At 52.6% G+C, this 24176-nt stretch overlaps 7 protein-coding genes across 7 annotated transcripts; 4 read left to right on the top strand and 3 right to left on the bottom strand.

Annotated features, from left to right (window-relative positions):
- Positions 1–3579: 3579 nt before the first annotated feature.
- Positions 3580–5103, bottom strand: EV422DRAFT_538761 (GTP-binding protein rho1). The gene is made up of 4 exons (XM_053070996.1): positions 4664–5103; positions 4323–4520; positions 4111–4245; positions 3580–4041 (listed from the first exon to the last, which is right to left on the bottom strand). The coding sequence occupies exons 1-4, from the start codon at positions 4757–4759 to the stop codon at positions 3874–3876; spliced, it is 597 nt and encodes a 198-aa protein (XP_052923076.1). The 5' UTR covers positions 4760–5103; the 3' UTR covers positions 3580–3873.
- A 2-nt stretch (positions 5104–5105) lies between these two features.
- Positions 5106–6823, top strand: EV422DRAFT_538759 (uncharacterized protein). Its single transcript, XM_053070995.1, has 5 exons — positions 5106–5131; positions 5253–5547; positions 5618–5715; positions 5780–6416; positions 6491–6823. The coding sequence occupies exons 2-5, from the start codon at positions 5433–5435 to the stop codon at positions 6628–6630; spliced, it is 990 nt and encodes a 329-aa protein (XP_052923075.1). The 5' UTR covers positions 5106–5131; positions 5253–5432; the 3' UTR covers positions 6631–6823.
- Positions 6824–7509: 686 nt separating this feature from the next.
- Positions 7510–10884, top strand: EV422DRAFT_189890 (uncharacterized protein). The gene is made up of 9 exons (XM_053065189.1): positions 7510–7727; positions 7797–7951; positions 8026–8168; positions 8237–8305; positions 8370–8472; positions 8534–8762; positions 8837–9980; positions 10060–10223; positions 10333–10884. Exons 2-9 carry the CDS (start codon positions 7803–7805, stop codon positions 10630–10632), a joined length of 2301 nt encoding a protein of 766 aa, XP_052923074.1. The 5' UTR covers positions 7510–7727; positions 7797–7802; the 3' UTR covers positions 10633–10884.
- A 186-nt stretch (positions 10885–11070) lies between these two features.
- Positions 11071–12384, bottom strand: EV422DRAFT_569893 (Arp2/3 complex, 34 kd subunit p34-Arc-domain-containing protein; the record flags this gene model as incomplete). The annotated part of the gene is made up of 5 exons (XM_053072817.1): positions 11071–11095; positions 11179–11522; positions 11596–11822; positions 11889–12130; positions 12320–12384. The coding sequence occupies 5 exons, from the start codon at positions 12382–12384 to the stop codon at positions 11071–11073; spliced, it is 903 nt and encodes a 300-aa protein (XP_052923073.1).
- A 365-nt stretch (positions 12385–12749) lies between these two features.
- EV422DRAFT_189811 (Endoribonuclease L-PSP/chorismate mutase-like protein) lies at positions 12750–14025 on the top strand. The gene is made up of 5 exons (XM_053065187.1): positions 12750–12820; positions 12939–13062; positions 13124–13257; positions 13329–13410; positions 13477–14025. The coding sequence occupies exons 2-5, from the start codon at positions 12951–12953 to the stop codon at positions 13530–13532; spliced, it is 384 nt and encodes a 127-aa protein (XP_052923072.1). The 5' UTR covers positions 12750–12820; positions 12939–12950; the 3' UTR covers positions 13533–14025.
- Positions 14026–14037: 12 nt separating this feature from the next.
- On the bottom strand, positions 14038–18106 carry EV422DRAFT_189818 (uncharacterized protein). The gene is made up of 6 exons (XM_053065188.1): positions 16315–18106; positions 15435–16244; positions 15319–15357; positions 14640–15252; positions 14542–14570; positions 14038–14477 (listed from the first exon to the last, which is right to left on the bottom strand). Exons 1-6 carry the CDS (start codon positions 17944–17946, stop codon positions 14424–14426), a joined length of 3177 nt encoding a protein of 1058 aa, XP_052923071.1. The 5' UTR covers positions 17947–18106; the 3' UTR covers positions 14038–14423.
- A 779-nt stretch (positions 18107–18885) lies between these two features.
- Positions 18886–24073, top strand: EV422DRAFT_602692 (uncharacterized protein; the record flags this gene model as incomplete). Its single annotated transcript, XM_053073726.1, has 5 exons — positions 18886–19723; positions 19784–20796; positions 20864–21565; positions 21638–21911; positions 21989–24073. The coding sequence occupies 5 exons, from the start codon at positions 18886–18888 to the stop codon at positions 23887–23889; spliced, it is 4728 nt and encodes a 1575-aa protein (XP_052923070.1). The 3' UTR covers positions 23890–24073.
- Positions 24074–24176: the final 103 nt, after the last annotated feature.

Below are 24176 nucleotides of genomic sequence, written 5' to 3'. Positions count from 1 at the left end.
GTCATTTGGCAAAGATATCATGTAAATTGGGTTCTGGTGTTCGAACTGGATCCGCGTGGTGAGTTTACTCGAGTCGTCTGTTGAGTGACGAAAACAGCATGAATGGGCGGCTAAGTTGACTCGCTTGTGGTGGTTGCCAGACTATATGCCCGCCGAAGCGGTGTCAGACTTTGCCTCTGTCCTCCTGCTATTATTCTCCTACACAATGTATCTCGCCATGACCGAGAACTTACTTAGTTTCATCTCCACCAAATGGTACCCATCGGTAAGTCCACCAAGATGCAAACCAATCTGTCATTTCACCCCGCGAACCGCTTACATACCCTGTCCTCTCCGAAATAGATCCTTCTATTCATCATTCTATTTATTCTTCTGAATCCTTTCGACGTATTCTACCGCTCCTCGCGGGCTTGGTTTGCGAAGACACTGGTACGGGCCGCTGAGATCTGCCCTGTACGTCATCGCATACCGTAGTTCTAACATCCACGCACTCGGCAGTTTCGTATTATCGTGTCCGGAGTGTACACCGTCCAGTTTCGCGATTTCTTCATTACCGATCTTTTGAGCTCTATGGTATGTGCGCGGTAACTAGAGATGGAAGATGCAGTCGATATCTGACCCTAACACCTGCCACTTCATAGACGTATATGTTCGTTTCGATGCAAACGCTCGTTTGTTCGGCCGTTCACGACTTGGATGACCTTGGTAAGATTTGGGGTGCCAAATACGCAGCCACGACGGGAAGGTTAGCTGACGTTTTAACGGGGTGTATTATAGAAAGGGACTGTAGTTTTTCAACGTCATGGGTAGTCCCGTTCATCACAGCCTTGCCTGCGCTCTGGCGCCTGCTGCAATGTATTCGCCGTAAGTCTGCCATCCCACCGCTCCGCTCCACCCTCACCGATATCTTAGCACACGCATCAACCGACATCCCCCAGGTTACTACGACAGCAAACTCCTCCACCCGCACATCAGCAACGCCTTGAAATACTGCCTCTCCCTCTCCGTCATCTTCTTCTCCGCCGCGGCGCGCATCACAGGCAGCGACGCCGCACGCATCTTCTGGATCATATCCGCCATCTTTGCGTCGATGTATGCGTACTCGTGGGATGTCTTGTTTGATTGGGGATTGTTGCAGCGGCATGGCAAGAATAGGTGGTTGAGGAATGTGTTGGTTTATCCGAAGTGGGTTTATGTTTCGGCTATTGGGTACGTTTCGCGTTGCTATTCGCTGTTCGCGGGACTTATGAGTGTTAACCGCCCTCGTGCATCGCTCGACAGCCTGAACTTCGTCCTCCGTCTCTCCTGGGTCTTCCTCCTCTCTCCCAACAACTGGGGTCTGTTCCAAGACGCACGGGTGCTGGTCTATCTGCAAGCTCTCGTGGAGCTGTTCAGACGCTTCGTATGGAGCGTGCTGCGGATGGAGAACGAACATACCAACAACATTGGAAAATTCAGAGCTGTTGCTGAGGTCCCTTTACCGTTCAGGTGAGTTTTGCTCTTTTCAGATTGCACGTTGGAATGAAGCGCAAACCTAACCGCTTCATTACGCTTCCGCAGGGTCGAGTTGATCCCCGTCCCCCGCGAAGAAGACATCGCCCTCCGCCGCATTCCCAGCGCCCCACCACCCTCCCCCAAATCAATGATGTCCGTCCTCCCATCGCTCGAAAGCCGGTCCGCAGCCCATAGCCCGCGTCTCAGCGCGCGTAACGTCGTCCAAGCCCATCACCATAGTCCACGTCTTAGCGAGTTGTGATGTCGTCGTCCAATGACACCTACTCAGGGCATAGGCGGCAGGCGTTTCGACTTCACTGTCGCTTTTTCTTTTTTGGGCGAGCCATGTGTTCCTCTCTGATGTATTTTTCTAGACTATTTTCTTCCCCTACTACATTATTACTACATATCTAGACTGCTACCTGCCTTACGTTTCGTCGTGAATATATCATCGTGTGTTGTATATCCCATCAAGGTAGGAGTTCGATTTTCGAGCGGCCTTGGCGAGAATGTCATGTTTTCGTCGTGGCAGAGGTCGGGAGAGGGAGAGGGGCCGAGATGAAGAAGTCCTGCAGTAAGGACGGGTAAGCATATATCCAAGGGACATGACACTACACCGTATCATTGCTTACGGGACTAAAAATGTGCAAAGCCTTCGCATGTGGTTCCGTTCGCACCACCGGCTGCTGTTTCGCGGGTTCCGTGGGCACGACCTGCGATGGCGTCGTCGGGGCGGCCGGCTCTTCTCCCGCCGCGAGGGATTTCTGTTGAATCCGCCACAGGATCAGGACACCTGATACCACGTTCCATCCCAAAGATCAGGAACCCCGAAAATTCCAACTTGCCAAAAACACCCGCCGCGCACCCGCCATATCCAGCAACTCCGCCTGCCGCGCCGCTTCATCCGCACTCGGCATCTTCGACGGCGGGACCCAGTCGCGCGGGACTAGCGTCGTGATCCACGGTTTGAAGCAGTGCTCGATCTTTACCATTTCCACCTGAAAGTGTGTGAAATGGTTGGCCAAGACGCTAGGCATCGTCTGAGTGAAGCCACAAAGGTACTTACTGCATACACGCCCGGCCCAACTCTAGGATTCTGCGTCAGTTTCGGAAACCTCGGCACAGAGCTGACGTGAACGGCGGGGACGTGGTGATCTCTCGTGCCTCTTCGTTCCAGCGCATAATACCCAGGTCCAATTTTACTCTTGGGGTTCGTGCATGGGATCCGTGCAGAGTCCGGATGAGTCCATCTCCCTCAGCACAGGCTATAGCCAACGCATAATCTGTCAATCAATATACCTTCTTCTTCCTCACAAATCGCTCCGGCATCTTCGTCCAATCATCCTTATCCACATCCACCCGCCCCGCATGCTTCCGTTGCGCCTTGATGTCCGATTTGCTGGGCCATGTCGTCGGGTACGGGTCGTAGAATCCCGGCGCCGGGGTCACGAGCAGGGTTTGGTGGGCGGCGGGAGCTTTGGGGTCGATGAAATCGGTGGTGTCCGCGGTGGTCTTTGTGTCGGTTGCGGTGTTCGTCTGAAAGGGTTTGTTCGATGCGGGTCGGCGGGGCTTGGGTTTGGGTTTGGTGGTGGGTGGTGCCGGTTTGCGTTTTGGGGGAAGGTTTTTTGACGGTGGAAGTGCGTCGGAGTCGTCGGAGTCTGTTGATAGATGGATGGAAGGAACAGAAAATCAGATCCGTAGGGGTCGCAATTCATAACGGCAGGCCCTTCTCGTAAATGATAAATTGTCCCTCCACCCAACAACGCCAACATACCAGATGTCATCCCCCTCCCATCACGTTTAGCGTCTCTGCCTGCACTAGACGACGATGCGCGCGGATTGGGCAATTGATGAGACCTCACTGCCTGCTCATCTTCCTCTGCTATTTCTGATCCTTCCTCAACGCCCGGTAGCGCTGGTGGGTTCGCGGGCTGGTGATGTGGCATACTGAAGAGGGAGAGTAAGCTGCTTCAATTGGGGGACGAATGGTCAAGGTTGAGCATTTACGTAGTGTAGTGTTCGGACGATGGGCGTCGGGAAGGTCGAGATCCTGTCATTTGTCAAAACGACAGCGCGATGTATTTAATTTATGGAGTAGGGTTTCCACTCGAGGCCTCCTGAATTTTGCGTTCCTAATGACACGGAGAGCGGCGTGCTCAATTACCATCGCACAAAACTATGCATCAAGACATAGATATATGGGGACACAAAAATATTGGAATGAACGAAAAGATACAAAGAGAATAAACGAAGAAAGGAACAGATGTAAACAGTGGCAAAAAACAATGATCAAGGGAGGGCAGATGAGGTGAATCTAAAGGTAAGGGAGGACAACGTTTGGGTTGGAGATTGGAGGAAAGGACGTTTGCCCTCATCGCCTTAAAGAAGCTGACACTTGTTCGATCCAGATCCAGGCTTCTTCCGACCCCGAGTCATTGTGAGGGCAGCCCGTGTTGCGTGCTCGAATACTTCCCTCACGCCCTCGTTCGTTCGCGCACTGCATTCAAGGTATTTCCAAGCAGAGATCTTCTGGGCAACGGCATGTCCCTATAGAAGCCATTCCAATGGTTAAGAGGTGGGAACTCACGATGGATATAAATAGATGGTGAGCTCTACCTCATCGGGGGTGACGGGGGATTGATGCGTTTTGCGGAGCTCTTCGATTGTTTTGGGGTCATGCCTCAGATCCTTCTTGCATCCCACCAAGATGATTGGCAAGCCTGCGCAAAAATGTAGTACTTCGGATATCCACTATTGTAAGATAAGAAGCACAGAAAGTCAACCAACAGGTTCGCATCGTGGAAGGACGGACACATGACAAACCGCACCTTTTCTTGAACGTTGTCAAGCGAATCCGGCGAATCAATCGCAAAACAGATCAAAATGACATGGGAGTCTGGGTATGACAAAGGACGCAGTCGATCGTAGTCTTCTTGACCAGCAGTATCCCACAACGCCAGTTCCACACGCCTTCCGTCCACCTCAACGTCCGCGACGTAGTTCTCAAACACCGTGGGGACGTACACCTGTGAGACAAGCACAGAGTAATGTCAGATAAGAGCCAAACCAGAGCGTCTCCCGTTTGTACGGTGGAACCCCAACAAGGAGAAACGTAACAAGGCAACAATGCAGGGCGTAATGCGCGGAAGACGGGATGGACGTAACTTACGTCAGGGAATGTGCCTTTCGAGAAGACGATCAGTAGACAGGTTTTACCGCAGGCACCGTCACCGACGATAACCAATTTCCGACGCAGGTCTGCCATGTGTGCTCGTTGTTGGGGAGTAGGGGAGAGTGGTTTGTCGAGGAGTTCCGAAATCGCAAGTTTCCCACAATTATCGTGTCTCGTAGGTGAGTGGGGCCGCCACTTGGGAAGCGAAGCTTATCAGCAGGAACCGAAGCGATCGAGGCAGGCCTAGACCAGGACGTGAGAGTCTGTGCTGGTGGGTAGGGAGGCGTTGGTGGATTTCTAGGGGTTGTAGCGGGCGGTGAAGTTGTATTGAGCCCAGCCTGAGACGTCTATCCCCACAGCCATACCTTGAGGCCAGGGGAGTCTCTCTGAACCTGGCCGCTGACTGACAGTATTTTCGATGCCTCATGTGCAAGACAGGCAAAATTGCCACTGGAGAACAACTTCGTACGTGTCGGTCATTACGCATTTGGCGGGCGCGTAAGATTAGAGTTGTGATTAGCTTCAACTCCTTTTGAAAACAGAATGGCTAATCAAAAAGCGCGCTCGATTACGCACTGCCTCGCAGTCGCAGCAGGAGGAGCCCGGACGAAAAACGCTCGACTTGGCAACTCTCAGAGAGCAGTCTCCGGATCACACCCATTGAAGCTCCATCGTATCCACTCAGTCACCCCGTGCTAAACTAGGGATCTTGGCACTCTTATTTTGAGTAAATAGTGTAAACTGTCCCGCGGAGAAGACAACCAGCATGTCCAACAGGCCGGAGGAGCGCAACCAGGACGCCACAGTCTACGTGGGTAACGTCGACGATCGAGTATCAGAGGGGCTTCTCTGGGAGCTTATGTTGCAAGGCGGCCCGGTAGGTAAGGCTTGCCTCAATTGCTGTCTGAAAAGACTGGAACCTGTTTCCTGACCGCCTTTTTGGTTCTCCAGTCAATGTGCACCTACCCAAAGACCGTGTGACACAGCAGCATCAAGGATATGGGTTTGTGGAATACATGACGGAAGAGGATGCCGATTATTCAATCAAGGTGAGGCTTCAGTTGAGCGTGGCAGCGTTGTTAAATGCTTACCATGCTAACCAGCTACGTCCAGATCATGAACATGATAAAATTATATGGGAAGCCCATCCGCGTCAATAAAGCGACTTCGGATAAGAAGAACCTGGATGTGGGGGCATCTTTGTTCATCGGAAATCTGGACCCAGACGTCGAGGAAAAGCTTCTTTACGACACCTTCTCGGCATTTGGTGTAATAGTCCAAACACCGAAAGTCGCCAGGGATCCAGATACTGGGAACTCGAAGGGTTATGGATTTGTTGCGTTCGATAATTTCGAATCGTCAGATGCTGCGATCGAAGCTATGAATGGACAGTATCTGATGAACAAACCCATCACGGTGTCGTATGCTTTCAAGAAGGATGGAAAGGGAGAGCGTCACGGAAGCGCAGCGGAGAGGTTATTGGCAGCACAATCTCGAAAGAATCAGCCGGCACATATGCCAAATCGGTTCTTCGCGGATATTCCCGCACGCCCGCGTCCTGGAATGCCACCAGTAGGCGGCATGCCTCCACCTCCGATGATCAATCCTGGTATGCCAGTGGCCGCAGGTATGGGAAGACCGCCCGCTCTACCCATGGGAGGCTTTCACCCCGGCCCTCCTCCTGGTGGGTTCCAACCGCCTCCACCTCGACCCGGATTTCAGCCACCAATGGGACAGTTCCCGTCCATGCGTAAGTCGCACTACTTCCTTGACTTGCAACGCTCAGTTTCTCTCCGCTGATCGATCTGTTTTGTGTTTCCGCAGCCCCGCCGCCCGCACCTCCTCAGTTCGCTGGACGCCCTGGTATGCCTCCGCCACCATTCCCAGGGCAAGCGTTTCCACCGCAACATGGATTCCAGGGGAATTTTCCACCACCACCACCTCAATGGGGTGCAGGCCGATGAACGCACCGCCAACATTCCAGTTCGATGCTCTTCTCGTACGATGCATGGCGAAACTATCCCATAAATTGGAATGTGCAGGGGGGCCGAGCGATGATATCATGTCTGGGATGCAACCCTAGAACGCGGAGTAATGATAGTCTATCAAAACTGTACATACCTTTTAATCTTATGAAGAAGTTCGAAGACTGCGGCGTATTGCAAATGCGGTTCATGTAGCAGTTTTGTGCAGCGCTGAAGGCCTCTAAGTCAAGGCACTGGATCCCAGTGTTGGAATCGAAAGATTGGGTCGCGTCCGCATGCAGTTTCCTTTCTCTGTTACCTCGGCATTCCCAGCGAATTACAACAGATGCAAGCTGCTAGAAAAACCCTCCAGGACAATGCCAAAAGCAAACAAAGCTTCCAAAGCAGGGCGAGGCGGTGGCCGGGGCGGTGGGAATGGCGGACCTCCCGCAGGCGGCGGATATCCATATGGCCTTCCCCACCGGAGAAGGAACGGGGGACCCTTACCTCTTGAGCTTGTCAAGCTACTAGAGGCATACGAAGCTCCAGCTCCGCAGGTCCTGCCGCAGCTCACGGAGTGGTTACGTCTGACAAGAGGAAGTCCGCATGAAGAGCGGAAGATTGACTTGTTGAAGGCCGTTAGGAGGCTCGGGGACTTGGTTGGAGACGGCAGCTCGGTTACGCCGGTTGATGGCCTCAATGTAAGCTAGATGGTTTGCATTGGCTTCCTGAGAGTATATACATTGACTTTTTTCTATCTCTCTGAAGTGGTCGTATGCCGTATTCGCGGAATTTATAGGTTTGTATATCAGTTCCCACGGCCGTATCCACCCGGGCCGGATGAAGTAATGTCCTGCTCTTGTTGCGATGTAGCATCGGCACAAGGGACGACACAGGATCAGTTGAATGTCATTGCCCGGCTGAGCCAAGAGCCTGTGCCGGGCGCTGTGCTGGGTCTTTTGTACATCGCTATTGACGCTTGCCCGGAGAGGTACCCCTGAAGTTGGAATGGGAAAAGGAAAATCACTAGGTTTTGAAACTTTCGTCCTATCCGCGCACTTAGTCATAGGGAGAAGGTCATCGGTCCATTACTGAAGGTAGGCTGACGAATGTATACTAGCGATCACAAGTACCCGGAGGGTCCTAATGCCTGAAATTCCCTTCAGCTAGCTATGGATCGAACGTCCTTCCATACCGTACTGGTGCTCCACATTCTCTCTCAAAGACCAAAACTCATTCACACGTTCCATGTCTCTGCCATCGACATGATACTAAAATCTGGGAATTCGGTGCTTAGTAGTCTGAGCACGAACACCCCAATGTGAGCACTGAGTACCAGCAGCACACTGATTCGACCGTATCCAAAAACTGAAATCCATCTCATCACGATTGCAGAAAGCTGACGAAGATGGACCGCACGATCAGCAGCATTGTTGCGCAGTTGCTGCAAATTTCCCGTACCCCTCTGTTGGACAGTATCATGGAGCTCCTCCGGGCCTATTTTGAGATGACTCGAACAGTAGATGTGCTCACTGCAGGTAGAGCCGCACTGAAAGCTCCCACCCTGTCAGGCGCAATGTATACTGAACCGCTCCGTTCCCTTCAGATCCTTGGCGACGCTATGTTTTGTCCTATCTTTTCACCTTGGCGGTGACGTGCCCGGTTGTTCTACAAGGTACCGATTCTAAACCGGTTCTGTTTGATCGCAGGCGAGGCGTATTAAGACAAGTGCTTTCTAGCTTTCTTCAGCGACGTCCTGCAAAGAGTTCGTCAAGAAAACATTGCAGACATATGTATTTTCGAGGCGTTCAGTGGGCTCAGCGAATACTCCAGGCAGCAAGGGTTAGCTTCTCTGAGTCACGGCTCCCATTGCAAGATTATTGCCACTGATACTTCCGTACAGGGAAAAGGACCCAACAGCGAACGTCGCAGCCTCGTGGCTCACATACCTTGTGCAAACCGTAGAATCCCTCGGGCCAGAAGACCTGGTGGACCTTTTCCTTCTTGCGGAATTGGTCTACAGCGGTCGAGTCTCCCAGATGCAGGCCAAGTTCCAGAAAAGTCGGCTACCAGATGCGATAGGAGCCGTGCAGAAGCAGGCCAACGACCTGATGTGGATCGTCGTCAATAAAGTACGCTCAAAGCATGACGAAGTTCGCTGTCGGTGACTGTGCTCATAGCTGTACTTAACTTGTCACACTTCCAGATACAGATAACCGTGCTGACAAAGCCATTATCGACATCGACACCAACAGACCCATCCTCAGCGATGGATGCGAGGGCTGTCGCTCTGGCCAAGGTGCTCCGCGATTATGCGTCTCATAAGACCCTTGATAAAAGCGACGCGGTGTTTACGCTACTCTGCTCGTGCCTTGCTCGCGCATCGGACCCAGCAACCGTGTTCAGCACCCTCCTTCTCAATCCTGCGACCCTCACACCAGACGGACAGGCCGGACTTGTGGAGCTGGTCAAGGATCTCAACAGCACCTTGCAGGGCAAAATGCCACGTCTGCTTGGGACGACCTTGCTGAATCTTCTGGATGCAGTACAGGTTGAATCGGAGGCTACTCGGAACGGTTTCTTTAAAAGCTTACCGGCGCTCCTTCCTTGTGTCGGAAAGTCGGAGAGGAAGGCGATCGTGAACGAGCTTTTCGATTCACTACAAGCGTCGCAACATTCGGGCTCGTCTGCCGCATCTCCGGGCGACCTGTCCTTGCTATCGTGCTGTGGCGATATCATCTTGGACGACATGACATCGAATAAACCCAACACGCTTGCGGCTCTTTCATTTCTGGAAAGTTCGTTAACTTGGGCGGATTGGCCGGGCAGCGGGGAACACGCCTCTTTTGACAACCAAGCGATCCAGGCCATTTTTGCGATGCTCCCGTCGGCTATTGTCGTTCCCGTTAGCCGACTGCTTGATTCTGGCACTGCCGGCACGGTTCAAAAGAAGGTCGGTGAGAGTGCCGACAATGAATTGACGAATACGCCTGCATTCAGGAAGCCATCTGTGGTGTCCCTCCTGGACCAGATCAATGAGAGTGGTAAAATCTCAACAAACGCGCGCCGAGGGGAACTACGACCTGCAGCCGCACCACAGAAATCTGAACCACTACAAGCGATACCCATCATCATCCCAACCCAGAAACTCCAAACAGCGCGTCAACCATGGTTAAATCACCTGCCCGACTGGATGGAAATTGCGTTCAATGCCGAGAACGGGATACTGGAAAAGAGAAACGTGGCCCGCATGCTTATGCGACGTTTCGTGCGCGTTCCACCCGCTCGCGTCGTGGATATTTTCATCGAGAAACCCACCCTATGGGATATTTTGGAGAACCTGGTCTCGGGTAACGCTTGGAATATATACACATTGAGTTTGATTGCAGGGGTTTCTTGGGTGCTTACTTTTCAATGCCCACACCGCAGACTATACATCCTTGATTCTGGTTGTGGATATCATCCGTGCTATCCATTCGGCGGCACTGGGGTTCTGGAGACAAACGAAAACACGAGCCTCTACAAGACCTGCGGGCGAAGCGTTCCGGAAAGAGGTCGATATTGCTATCAGAGTCACCCGTGCGCTCGCAAAAGTATGTACCACACTTTTCCATTGGAAAACATTAGGACAGTAGAGGTGATCGCAATGCCTCTGTCCCCTTGGGATGGTGTGATATCTGATGCAGCTTTTCCATATATCAGGCTCGCATTCTCCCACCTCCCCTCTCCGACAGCTCCCTCATCCTCCACCTGATCCCCGCCACCGACGTCGCAACCCTCCTAGGGCTCTTCTGGGACTTTGTTGAGCTGAACGTCGAGCGAATCACAAAGCAGGGCCCTGTGGCAGTCGCTGAACCAGGGCAGTCACAGCAGCAACAGCAACAACCGCTGGGCAAGGATGAGTTGGCCAAGTGGGAGCAGTCTGTGGCGACGCTGAATGCGGTTCTGAAGAAGAACGTTAAGACGACAGCCAAGTTCTTTGCGGTGTTTTATGCGCCGTGATGGATGGCAGCGAGAGTGAGTCTTAAAAGGAGTGAGGAGTGGCAAACGCCGAATGGGGTAGACGTCACGGACATTCCCTGGTGGACTCCTCCGCTTTGGAGTATACCTCCCAAACCTGCGACGCTGAGCAGCAAGGCGCTGGGTGGCATCGTGCTGTTGCAGAATGATCCTCCATCGTATCGCCGGGGTCCTACTACTGCCCATAGTCAATCCCCGTTGGCCGGTAAGCCAACACATTCACGACGCCCTCTGACGGTGGCAACGGGTAAGACGGACATGGCAAGGAGGAGAACATCAAGGATTGGGCACTCCTATTCCGATGATATAATACAAGTGGAGTTCTCAGAGGGTCAACCAGATTTATAGAGCGCGGGATGGGGTAGATCGAGCCAAGAGACAGTTGACTCGCCAGCCCGGCACCGGTGTGATATGATTAGGTTATGAGCGTTTGAAGGTTTTACCGCTGCAAGGAGAGAACGCGTGAGACATTGTGAGCGTCCAAAATGGCACCCGAAGGCCTACAATCGCGGCGACAAGAGAACATACCTCGACGTCTTCTTCTCCTTGTCCTCCGGCTGCTCTGGCTTCGCGCGATTCAGCACTTTGAGGAACGAGCCGACTCTCGTGCGCATACGCGAGTGCATGTAGGCTTTGGAAGCTTTGATGTGGTAGTGCAGGTAGTCGCGGAAGAGCTGGATGCGGGAAATGCAACCTTCGGCGGCGTCTTTGCCTGTAAAGTGTCGTGGGAAGAGGACAAAGGTGATATAGCCGATGTTTTCGCTCTCATGGACCCCTGAGACGCCGCGAAGTTCCATTGGTGGCTCGCGGTGGCTGTAGAGCACTTGTGGTGCGTTTTGGGTTGCGGGACTTCGGCGGGCGTCAACGAATTCCTAAGGGTGTGAGACGCCGACGTCAGCCCAGCGTTACATGCAGGACAGAGGCATGATACAGGGAAAGTCATACCTGCAAGAAGACCTTCCCAAAAATCCGATCGGTCTCCTCTGTGAAGACCGTAGAGAAGATGACAGTTACACGGTCGTGTTGTGCCTTGACGTAAAATGCTTCATCGGCGCGGTATGTGATCGTCATCAGTTCCGAGTCATTGCCTTCCAATTGGGCCGCAAATGCCCGTTCGAAAGGGGCGGCAAGAGCATTCCGCTTCAACAATGAAACTTCGCGAATCAATGATTCTACGCCATCAAATCGACCGTTAGTCCCACCATGTGTTGAATGTGCCAGACCGTCTCCACTCCCACCTTTGTCTTCTGGCAAATTCTCCAAATCCAATCTTAGCGTGACATCGTACCCATCCTCAGGGGTATCTTGCAGCTGGTCCCCATATATTCTTTTCAGCACCGAATCCGCACCATACTTCTGAAGTTCTGGGAAGCACTTCAGTGACATGCTGATGTGCAACGCGGTTTTGGCATCCGGTGACGAGATTTTGTATGTGACACCATCGAAATCCGCCACCTTCGACTGCGATTTGTCTAAGCTCCTGAAAGTTTGCGAGGAATGTAAGCCCAGCTTCCGAAGTGCGGTGGATGCCTCCTCAAAAGCCGTATGAATTCCCATCACAGTCTTCCGAAAGGCATCCGTCGACAGGATGCGCGTAGTTCAAACCAGGCGGCTACGGCATGCTGATTCCCCCGTCCCACCTCGGTCCTTCACGCAATCGTCAACGCACCCGGCGAACCTATCCCTGAGGGATTCCTCAAGAATCTTGTTGGCGGGATTCAGATCGATGAGCATTTCAGATGGCTGGCGGAGAGCTTTGTGCGTGGGTGGTCGTCGTGAGACTGTTGAGACAAGGGGCGTCCGTACAGCCGATATTAGTAGGGAGCCAGAAGCACTTATTGACTTGCCTGGGCACTACTTACAAGGGTGCTGCTGTGAACTCGACGAGAGATGGTTGCAGCTTCAATTTGGGATGCCGAGACGAGCTAATACTGTACTTGGCCAGCTATGACATTGCGGTGCATTGGCCGCGCACCCGGGACATCGCCGGGCCGCGCACTCACTTGAATCTGCAGGGTATCTTTTGCACGTGATCAGGCAGCAATTGAATGTCTTCCGCCGCGTTCATGACGCTCGCCTGACTCGAACGCGACCCCTCCCGTTATTTCTCGGGCTGCCAGCGGTACTGTAAACTTCACTTCTGCATCGAACAGTCCATACAGTACATACAGTACGGTCGTCCATCTGCCACCCCCCAGTCCATGTTAACCAACGCTGTGCTGCGACCAGCTCTCAGGACCTCTCTCCTGCGCTCCCATCTCATCACTGCTACTCCGTGTCTACTCCAGTGTCAACGCGCAATGTCGTCCATCAAGACCATCCAGACTCCCAACGCTCCCGCTGCCATTGGGCCTTACTCCCAGGCTGTAGTCGCGAACGGCTTCCTTTACACTGCCGGACAGCTTGGTTTTGGTGAGGAGGTGAGATATTAGCCTGTATTTCAACTCTTTTTCTAAGCATAGAACTCCTTTAGATCCGAAGAAGATGGACTTTGTAGCAGGAGGTATCAAAGAACAAACGGAGCAGGCTTTGAAGAACTTGAAGGCCATTTTGGAGGCTGCTGGCACCTCTGTAGACAAGGTGGTCAAGACAACCGTTTTCCTCAAGGTATGTTGCTCATCGCAAAGAGGGCCAGGGGATGTAGGGGGAATTTCTCAACTTCTCTCCCAATTCCGTAGGACATGAACGATTTCAACGCGATGAACGAAGAGTACACAAAGGCGTTTGGATCTGCTAGGCCTGCTCGTTCAGCTGTGCAAGGTACCGCGCTATGATCTTTGGTTACATTTTGTGAAAGTCATGGACTAACCTGGCTTACGGGAACAGCGGCCCGTTTACCTCGCGACGCATTGGTAGAGATTGAGGCAGTCGCTCTTGTCTAAGGGTATACCTGCTCGGCGTCTTTTTTCGGTCCGGCAGAATCTTGGGTTACGGACGTAAAAATCATTCATAGCGGCGTAGTAGGGTAGGGCGAGATGGAGCTTGTGCTTGAACATGGACATATATCACCACGGCCAGGATCTCCCGTGTGCATAACAAATGCTTGGAAAAACTATGGTGTACATGCATTGCACATACAAGCCGTGAAAACCCGCTAGACAAGCGCTTGTGTCCTGTCCCATATGATATTCATTGGATGATTGATGATCCACCGCAAAAGGATGTATAGCATTTGGATATCAAAAGATATATTGATGTAGATAACAGATGTCCGACATGGAACAATGACCAGGCCCACGGACGCAAGTATTCAGACAGTATCTGTTTCGACTGTCGTTGTTCCGGGACGTTGAGATCGTTGGGACGTCGGTGTTCCGGGCGCGGACTCGGTCGATTGTCGCAGCAGCCACAAACCCGCGGGAGTTCCTGGTGGTTCCACCTCAGGGTCTTTGTACCGTTTCCTCCGGGCACCGTCAGACGGTCTCCGAAAATTTCCGTCCGGCGATCGGCTTCTGGATCGATTCAGGGAACTCCGATATAGGTCCTTGTGTGGAGCACGACTTTTGCGCGAGGATCCAACCACTTCCAAATCAATCTCGGACACAGAAGCTGACCTCGCATCGTCCGGTGTGTTCTTGGCCAACACGCCGTATGTTTTGAGGATATTACTCAGATTCTCCCTTGATACCGGTTTGGATGTTGCATCGTTGATTCCTGCTGCACGAAGGGCAGCAAATGATTCGGCATCTAGAGAGTGGCGACTGATAGCGATAATGCTGCAAAAACCAAAAAATGTTATGCCCCGAAAACCTTAATCACAAGCAATTGTCAACTTACGGCGGCCCACCACCAATCGCTCTCATGTTTCTGATCTTTGTCGCGGCAACCTGATTTCAATGCATGATGAGACATGAAGGCATATGACTTTCACAATTTCGAAGAGCTGCTTACATCTCCATCCATCCCTGGCATAGTTAACTCTGAATAATGAAAAGGAATTGTTCGTGAATAAGGAATCATCACCCTCGTCATTATCGGCATGTCCTTACCCGTAAATATGAGCGCAAACATGATTCCCGAAGTGCAAAGCGCCACAGCCTTGGCCCCATCCTCCGCCTCCATGACAGCCCGATGTGGGGCGAGCTGCTTCAGCAGATCCCTCAGCGTCCACCGACTTTGTGCGTTGTCATCCACGATCAAGATCGGATCCACCTGAATCGGCCTTTGTAAACTGCTTCTCGGATGTGATCTTCCAGAAGTGGCGCTAATCGAAGAGATCGAAGAGATGGAGGATGCCATGTCTCTGCTCTTTCTGGAGTTGCTCGACGATGCCCCTTCCGGAGGTGATCCATGCGACGAAAAAGGTCCTGGGTAGTCAAAATACCCCGATTTCCTGTCCATGACGTCAGATTGCGTCGGGGCTTCAGGGGACCCAACACTGCTAATCGTTTGAACGGTGCTAAGCGGAGTGGCCGGGACTTGGCCGCCGGGCACAATGCCGTACGTTTTCAGCGTTCTGTCAATGTCTCCTTTTTGGATGGGCTTGTAGAGCATATCGTTCACGCCGTTCTTAATGGTACTGTCTAACTGTTCCGCGTCCGCCGTCATCAGGATTATAGGTCCCAGATAGGAGTTGCCGTGACGCATACGAAACGACGCTTGCTGCAGAAGGTTGCGTCGTAAGTATGAGAGATAATCCTAAGTAACCCATGCTGACGGTTGACTTACGTATCCGTCAAGATGTGGCATCCAGATGTCCATAAAGACCTAGAGAGAAAGAGGGTTTGATGATGGGATTAGATATAAGCAGAAATGCACTCCAAGTCCATTTACTTGACACCCACAATGTCGTATTTGAAAGCTTGGCATAGCTCCAACGCATGCAGGCCGTTGGTAGCCTCATGCACTTCGACTTGCGGATATTTTTTCAGTATCCGGCTCATAATCATTCGATTGACGCGCGAGTCATCCGCGACTAGCACCAACTTTTGCCCAGGCCCCATTTCTGAAGGCAAGCGGAGAGGCTTCCCGCGCGCTCCCTCCGTTTTGCATCCAACCTTGCTGCCAATCTGCCCTGAGGCTTCCAGTGGTAGCAGCGGAGAGGAAGGCGTCGAGGAGAGAGTTGAAGGCTTATCTCCCAATATATGCGACGCGTCCCTAGACCTTCGTCGTAGACTGACGACGCTTCCCAGTTTATCCCCCATGTTCCTGGTGGCCTCCAACATGGCAGCGGAGACCTGGCGATGCATTGATTTTGCAATTGCGGAGGGCAAGGGCTGCGGTTTCACTGTCGCTGATGGAGGGCCGATCGGTGGCCCATTCCCCGAAAACTTTGTGGACGTGCTCACTACCTCCAAGGCAACTTTGCAGCTTATGACCGTTCCCCTATTTCGCTGTCCGAAGACCAGCACCTGGCCTCCCATGAGCCGTGCGATCGCATTTGCACGAGCAAGCGATAGTGGGCCTGCGTCGTTGTTTGAAGACGCTGGGTACGCGTAGGGGCGAAGAACAACCGCATACTCGTCAGGGTCGCACACCCAGTCTGGGATGTTGAGGGTAAAGTTCACATCGACCGTAACTTGACCATTCTGCGACGGGGAGTACGGCGAAGACCCGGCACCTTCCAGAACAATTTCAGTTTGAGATGCTGTATGCTGAGTGACAATCACGCGTGAGCCGTCTGTTCAAGCGCAAAGATGGTAGCAACGTCTTTATAACTCATACCTCCGCAGCGTTCAGGACCAAGCGTTCGATGATGGTCGACAGCCGGCTTTCATCCATCCGTACCCATTCTGGTAGTCTTGGCATCAATCTCACCGCGACCGAGATTTCCCTGTCGCCCAGCTCGAGATTTAATTTTCGGCACACGTCATCCAAGAAGTGATACAGATTGCTCGGTTTCGGTTTGAGAATCAGTCGCCCACTATTAATGTCTGATATATCATTTGCATCGGTCAGGAGACCTTGCACCCGGCGGACTGATCTCTTAATGGCCATGGCAGCAAGGGATGCTGAGGCCGTAATGGATTCCACATCCTCAGAATTCAGAAAGTCAGGCTCCATCATCGAGTTGCAGAGGTCCGTCATCTTCTCCAAAGGCTTCCGCGTTTCACTCCAGATATACCCCAAAATCAAGGCACATTCCTGTCCTGCCACTGTCCCCGGGCTCCGACCCGGCTCCCCGCGAGGTTGTTTCCTCTGAGATTCTCGTTTCAGCCGCCGATAAGCGCTCCGGTAAGACTCTCGCTCAGCATAAGCCGCAATCATCAAGAAGGAGCACAAAAGGAGACTGATGCACCAAAACTGAAGGGGCAACAATATGCTGGGCCGTTTTTTTCGAGCATTCGCTGCTTGGCGAAAAAGAACATCCACTCCCAAAAAAGCGGCGTAACCGATGGCTACCGTAATGCACACCCCGTTGTTGCCCGCCAGCATGGCTGACAGAAGGGCCGGAAGCAAGATGATGAAGAATGTTGCCGTATACTGATCATCATCCATACCCTTGAAAGCGAACGGGATTGAGCCAACAAAGACCCAGATCGCGACAAGTACCGTCGTCTGCCGCCAGCGGACGCAGTGCGACTTCTCGTAAATCAGCTGTGTGATGGTGTCTCGGTCGATCGATAATAATATAGGAGACAAAATCAACATGCCCAGGAGGTCTGCCACGAAGAAGTATAAAAGCGTGTCTCCGACCCCCGTCGGGCTCAGTACTTCGTCCATTGCTGCCAAGAGATAAGCCTTCCCGACAGCTTCATTGATACTAGCAAGTATGGAGAACAGAAGCAGGATCAACGTGCACTTCACATTATGCATTCCTTTCGCTATGTCGGGGGTCAATTTTGTCAACGCCGCAGAAAGAAAAACTGATGAGCACATAGTTATGGCCGCCATGCAGACAGCGGATCGCAAGGAGTAAACGTAAGTGGCGAGTCCTGCGAGCTCTAGCAGAGCGCAAACTCCTAAACATATCCGGAAGATCCCTTTCGTTTTCATAAATGCTGCGGCTACAGCGGCCGGTGTCGGGATTATCACTGGAACCCTGGAGAGCATCGTGTACAATCGAAGAAAAGCTAGGGCAGCGAACAGGCCTAGCCAAGCGGCCAGAAGAAGGCCTTTCCACATGTAATAATAGCGTACGTTGCGGCTGTAAAACGAACTTGAGGTTGTGCTTGAATCCCGTCTCACGTGGTTCATCGAGGTGGGCGCCAAAGCTCCTTTTTCGAGGTCTCGCTCGTATGCCGCCGTGGCCGCCCCGGCGCCGAGCGGCGGCTTTGATGCTAGTGACGATGAGTTGCCGTGCGCTACATCCTCAAGGGTCGCGTCAAGGTCGATGGGGTTCAAATCTGCGCTCATGACGGAAAAATGGAGCGACGACGGCAACTCGCGCCAAAACGGGATGTGTTGTCGTTGCTCAGGGACCCTTTTATCATGTAGGAACGGGAGTGGGTTCCCCGCTTCCTAGATTTTGAGAAGTCTCCCGTCACTGTGCAAAGCTCTTCAAGTGTCCCGCAAACAACTCCTGGTTCTCATATGCTCTCCCTGCCCCGAGTTCGTAGTCTGTCTCCCAGACTCAGGGAAAGCGGGACGAAGGTAAACGTTATCGAGACAAACGGCAGCGAGGGAAGTTCACCTCAAACCGTGGTTGATAGCTTCCGGACCGGGAAGAAGTACGGTCACATGACGTGGTGGAGGTGGCAAGTGGACAAGCTCAACGTTAATGAGATGTTGGTTTCTGCGACGCGTGAGCCGGCCCGGTAGAGGAACGAGCGCATAGCGGCTGAGACGGTCTGGACCCTCTTCGAATTCCTTGGCCGACAATTAAAGTTGCGCTTCTCCTTCGCCTTGTGCTCAGGTCGTTGCCGTAGGCCATCAAGCAACGTACGCTCCGCACGTGTTTCGGCCAGCTCGACTCGGAGGGCCGAAGACGCCGAGGCCTCGTTTCTCCGAGAGCCGTGACGCTCGTATGTATTTCTGGAAGTCTTGAACGTCACCGTAGAAGATGCCTCCAAGATGGCTGCCGTCATGTCGAACCGGAGGTTTGGGACGGGCCTGGACTCCTTGGAGGGCTGGGAGTCTGGGACGGACTTTAAATAAAGGAGGAGAAATAGTTGTATGGGGGATGTCCTTCCAAGCCACGTGACCCGAATTGAACTATGGCCAACTGGCCAAGTTGGGAGACCACAGACTGCAGGCTCCGACGCAAGTGGAAGAGAACCCTCGCAAGCTTGCTCTCCGCCCTCCTTCCCATGCCCTGTCCTAACTGCTCGATCAGCCCCTAAATTGTCGAACACCATGCCGCGTGCTCCCGCCGCAGTGGACCTAGGCTTCTTCAAAGTGGTCCCGGCTGAACCAATCCTACAGAGCGTTGAGGCGCAAGCACCCGCTGTAGGCCAGCAAATAGAGTCAGACAGCACTCCGGTAGCTCCCGAAACTCCGGCAAGGTCGGTTTTGACCACCTCCCAATCGATAAAGACTGGCCCCGAAGCGCTCGTCGAGCAGTTCGCGCCAACAGTTGACGAGATCACGCAGGATGAAATTACAAAGCTTGCACAGGCAGCCTGGCCCGAGATGGTTGCTGAGACTAGCGCTGACGACGCAGCGACTGTCAGCAAAGTATGGAATCAGCATCTACAGGGGTCGCAATTCTCGTTGAGGAAAGTGATGCTTCTCGAGTACAGTCAGTTTTTGGAAAAGTTTCTGTGGCCCACCTTCATCGCCAAGAGCAAAAAAGGAAAGAGTAAATCTGCCCTGGATCATGTGCTCTCAATAGTTGTCCTGGTCAACGAGAAGTTCCGACAACGCATCGTGGGTGTATGGGATATCTTCGGAGGTGATGCATCGAGATTTTCCGGATTAGTCTCCAGGATTTTAGAATTGTTGATATCATCAAACTCGGAAATGCACGATGGACAGATACACCTCGATCTTGAGCTGAGGCGGTTTCTGTTGATCTTCCTGATAAACATGTTCCAGTCGCTGGAACACCCACTGGTTCGGGCAGAATGTTTGCGATTGGTCAACATCGCAATGTGGGATTGCGTGGTGGAGAGGAGAAGGGAAAGAGAGCTGAATATGTACCCAGAGCGTCGCGCTTTGTGGGAAAAGGCTGAGGCCAAGTTTGATGCAACAAGTAAGCCATTACTCTTTGTTTCAGACTGTTCAGGGACGCTATATTTAACCAATGTGACAGCAAAAGCCGCTGCGAAAGAGAAAATGCGTTTCGACAGAGCGTTTTTCTCGACTCTCATCAAGTCATTTTTCAACGTGTTGAGCTCCGTTCCCGAGGATGGCCCCCCGCCAGTTGATGTTGTTCTATACTGTGAGAGGTTCCTGGAGCTTCTCATCGATCTGGAAGCACAGCTTCCAACACGGAGACATTTCAACCTTCTTCTCCACGATCATCTGGTTGTCCCAATATGTGACTCGAGCAATCTGGCAAAGCGAGGCCGGAACGTTTTGTCGCAAACCAGGGACATTTCTTTGGCAAAAGCCAGTGGAGGAGAGTTGGGGAGTGGGATGCTCTTTGTACAGCTCCTGGATCGACTGCACTTTTACGCGAGATTCGAAATCAATGACTTCACCGGCGCAGCGTTGACACTCGCTGAGACTAGTCGTCTCCACTACGGCAATCTTCGAAGATTACAAAAGATTGCTTTTATAAAATTCCGCGACACGTTGGAAGACTTTGCGCTGACGAACATTGGCAGTATCGAAAGTAAAAGAAGCTTTCGACGCTGCTTTGAGAAAGTGGAAGAAACCACCATCCGTGCGCTCTGTGCCGAAGTTGGAATACGGACGCATCCGTTCGACGCAGATGATGACCGTCCTTTCAGCAAAGCGTTTATGATTGATTTACTGGCGGCAATGTATGCCAAACGCCCGAGTCAGATTGACGCCATAAATGCTCTTTCCCTCTATCCCGACGAGAACGCCCTCTTCGATGAAACTGCGGTACCGGCATCACAGCAGTTCTCAAACACCCACTGCCTTGCCATTCCGAAGCTGAATCTTCAATACCTGACTATTCACGACTACTTGCTCCGCAACTTCACGCTGTTCAGGCTGGAAAGTACCTACGAAATACGACAGGACATTGAAGATGTCGTGCACCGTTTGCAACCTAGGCACAATGTTGACAGGAGTAGTGGGGACGATGAGACTGTTTTTGGAGGATGGGCGAGGATGGCATCTCCTATTGACAACGTAAGTGGGCGCACAAGTCTCCGAGCTTGCGTCAATAAGGCATGCGCTAATGCGTATCAATGTCCAGTTTCAAATTGTGGATGTCGGCCCGCCAAGACTAGGAGCGAACAGACCCAGTTTCGTGAAAGCGGATGTTACCATCAACATTCAAAAGTTCACGGATTCAATACGCAGAGAGTGGGAATCCTTGAAATCGCACGATATTATGTTCCTGCTGACTATCCGCATGGAACCTGCTGAGCCTGGATGGGCACAATTCGAGGCGCAGAAGGAGAAGCAAGCCGGTGAAACGCCAGTTACAAACTTCCGCAGAAAATTCGGACTAAAGTATGTCCGCGGTTGCGAAATCTCGGATCTGCTTGGCGACGACAGCCATCCTGTGGAGGACTTTACTTCCGCCAAAAACTCAAGTGATGGGGGGAGACCACGGGTTACGGGGTTCAGACGCCGGTTCCGGTTGTTGCTTGATCCCAATCAGTATCAGTCGGACATGGACGCCGTGGAACGGAAGGAAGAGGATGTCTACCCAACGTTCAACGTTCTGGTGCGGCGGAAATCCCAGGAAAACAACTTCAAGGCAGTGCTGGGTACCATCAGGGACCTAATGCAGAGCGACTTGGTGGTCCCTGATTGGTTGCACAATGTCTTCCTGGGATATGGAGACCGGAATAGTGCCCACTACACCAGCATCCCCCAGCCAGTCCGGACGCTGGATTTCCAGGACACGTTCCTTGACTGGGAGCATCTGTCCGAGAGCTTTCCTGGCAAGGTTAGTCCATAGCAGGACGGCCATTACCGCTACGCGGTTCGGCGGCTAACCATTTGCTTTTCACTTCACTAGCGATTGATCCGTGGCCCCGATGGTGGTGAAGACATTTCACCACCTTACGTGCTGACCTTCCCGAAGTCGACTTTTGAAGCATTGAGCGGGGAAGGTGGGTCTAACGTGCAAGCCACGGTATCTTCCGGCGTCAAGCGAAAGCTGGACGCGGTCGACGATGATTTGGACGAGGGGGATGACGCTATCTTGGTGCGGACATATACGCCCGTTAACAACGGCCCTTATCCGGAAGACCTGCCAAAGAAGAACGCTGTTCGATTCACGGTAACACAAGGTATATAAAACTTCAGGCTTTGATTCGCGTCTTGTGTCATTGCTGGGATAAATTCTTACGTGTTTCTGTTTATTTAGTGGAAGCCATTCATGCCGGAACATCACCGGGGCTGACGTTGGTCGTTGGGCCTCCCGGTACAGGAAAAACAGATGTGGCTGTTCAGATCATCTCCAATCTTTACCATAACTACCCGGAACAAAACACGCTGATCATCACTCACAGCAACACCGCCCTGAATCAACTCTTCGAGAAGATCGCTGCCCTCGATATTGACCCCAGGCACATCTTGCGTTTGGGACACGGACAAGAAGACCTCGACCTAGCGGACGCGAACAGCTGGGGCAAATACGGCCGTGTAAACGCGTTCCTGGAGAAACGAGTGCAGCTACTGGGAGAGGTCGATCGGTTGGCCCAATGTTTGGAGATACCCGGTGCGCATGGATATACCTGCGAAACGGCCGGGTACTTCTACACGTACCATGTGAAGAGTCTCTGGGACCCTTATATTCGCCGACTTTACCAGCTGCGGGACAAGGCCGCGGAGGAACGGGAGGATGTCTTCTCTCTGTTCCCGTTCCAGGCCTTCTTCGCGGATGCGCCTCAGCCATTACTCCCTGACGACGCGACGTACGATGAGAGGCTGGAAACCCTCGAAGGCTGCTGGCGTCATATCCAGAACGTCTTTGACGAGCTTGAAGAGATCCGCGCCTTTGAGCTCCTGCGTTCAGGCTACGATAGGTCCAACTACCTGCTCGTCAAGGAGGCCAAGATCATTGCCATGACGTGCACACACGCGGCACTCAAACGCAAAGAGTTTGTCCGCCTTGGGTTCAAGTATGATAGCGTCGTCATGGAGGAAGCCGGTCAGATTCTGGAAGTTGAGACCTTCATTCCATTGCTGTTACAAAATCCGGATCCGGACACCGGAGCAAGCAGGCTCAAGCGCGTCGTCATGATTGGTGATCATAACCAGTTACCGCCGGTCGTGAAGAATATGGCTTTCCAGCGTTACGGCAACATGGAACAGAGCCTATTCGCCCGTTTTGTCAGGTTGGGCGTCCCAGTCATCCAGCTTGACGCGCAGGGTCGGTCGCGGAGCTCTCTCGCCGAGCTGTTCCGATGGAAATACCAGAACCTGAAAGACCTGCCGAATGTCCAGGAACGGCCTGAGTTCAACCTCGGCAACCCCGGTTTTGCATTCGACTACCAAGTGATAAACGTGCCCAACTTCATGGGCCAGGGAGAAACCGAACCGCGACCTCATTTCGTACAGAACTTGGGCGAGGCTGAGTACGTGGTGGCCACATACCAATACATGCGGTTACTGGGCTACCCCGCGGAACGCATCTCGATCCTGACAACCTATAACGGCCAAAAGGAGCTGATCCGCGACGTGCTGGAGACGCGATGCGCATGGAACCCGCTGTTTGGCAACCCACACCGCGTCGCTACCGTCGACAAATACCAGGGCCAGCAGAACGATTACGTGCTCCTGTCCCTCGTCCGCACCAAGACGGTCGGACACCTGCGTGACGTTCGACGTCTGATCGTCGCCATGTCTCGCGCCAGACTCGGCTTGTACGTCTTTTGCCGCGTGCCGCTCTTTCAAGGCAGCTACGAGCTCCAACCGGTGTTCAAGACCCTGCTGCAACGACCCACCGATGCCTTATGGCTCAGGAACGGAGAATCCTACGTCGATGGGACATTCACCCGCACTGTGGATGAGACTGCTGTCGTCGAACACCCGAAGAAGGGCTGGCGGCCGGAACCCCACGCGAAAGGCGAGGTGGCGAAGATTGAGGACGTGCAGCATATGGGCGAATACGTCGCGGATATGGTCAAGCAGCAGATTGAGTACCTGAGGAAGCAGAAGGAGGCTGCTGCGCCTGTCGATGGCGCTTCCGAGGAGGTAAAAGAGGATGCTGGTGGTGACGAGGATGCGATGGAAGGCGTTGAGGTGGAGGTTGCCGCTTCGTAGGTCGTAGTTAGTTTGCGAGTAGGTAGCGAGTTGTTCTCCGGCGTGTGTATGTAAAATAATCATCGGTACCCAATCTGAACAAGCTATTTGGAGCGGCGTAAACTAGGTTGCACCAAGAACTCTCTGGAATCAATCCTGATTAAATGAAATGAAAGCGGAGCTATGTAAAGGAGCAAAGAACCGCGATCCGCAAAATGTCATCTCGCCAAATGTGTGTCCTGCCGCATTTCTAATTACGCCTACACTGTTCTATCTAAAACGAAACATGGAGTCTATCATTCCGCTCG

This window comes from Fimicolochytrium jonesii (assembly GCF_025526975.1).
Source record: "Fimicolochytrium jonesii strain JEL569 chromosome Unknown EV422scaffold_23, whole genome shotgun sequence".
Taxonomy (NCBI): Eukaryota; Fungi; Chytridiomycota; class Chytridiomycetes; order Spizellomycetales; family Powellomycetaceae; genus Fimicolochytrium; species Fimicolochytrium jonesii.
Note: the sequence above shows the minus strand (reverse complement) of the source record. Positions and strands in the feature narration are given on the sequence as shown.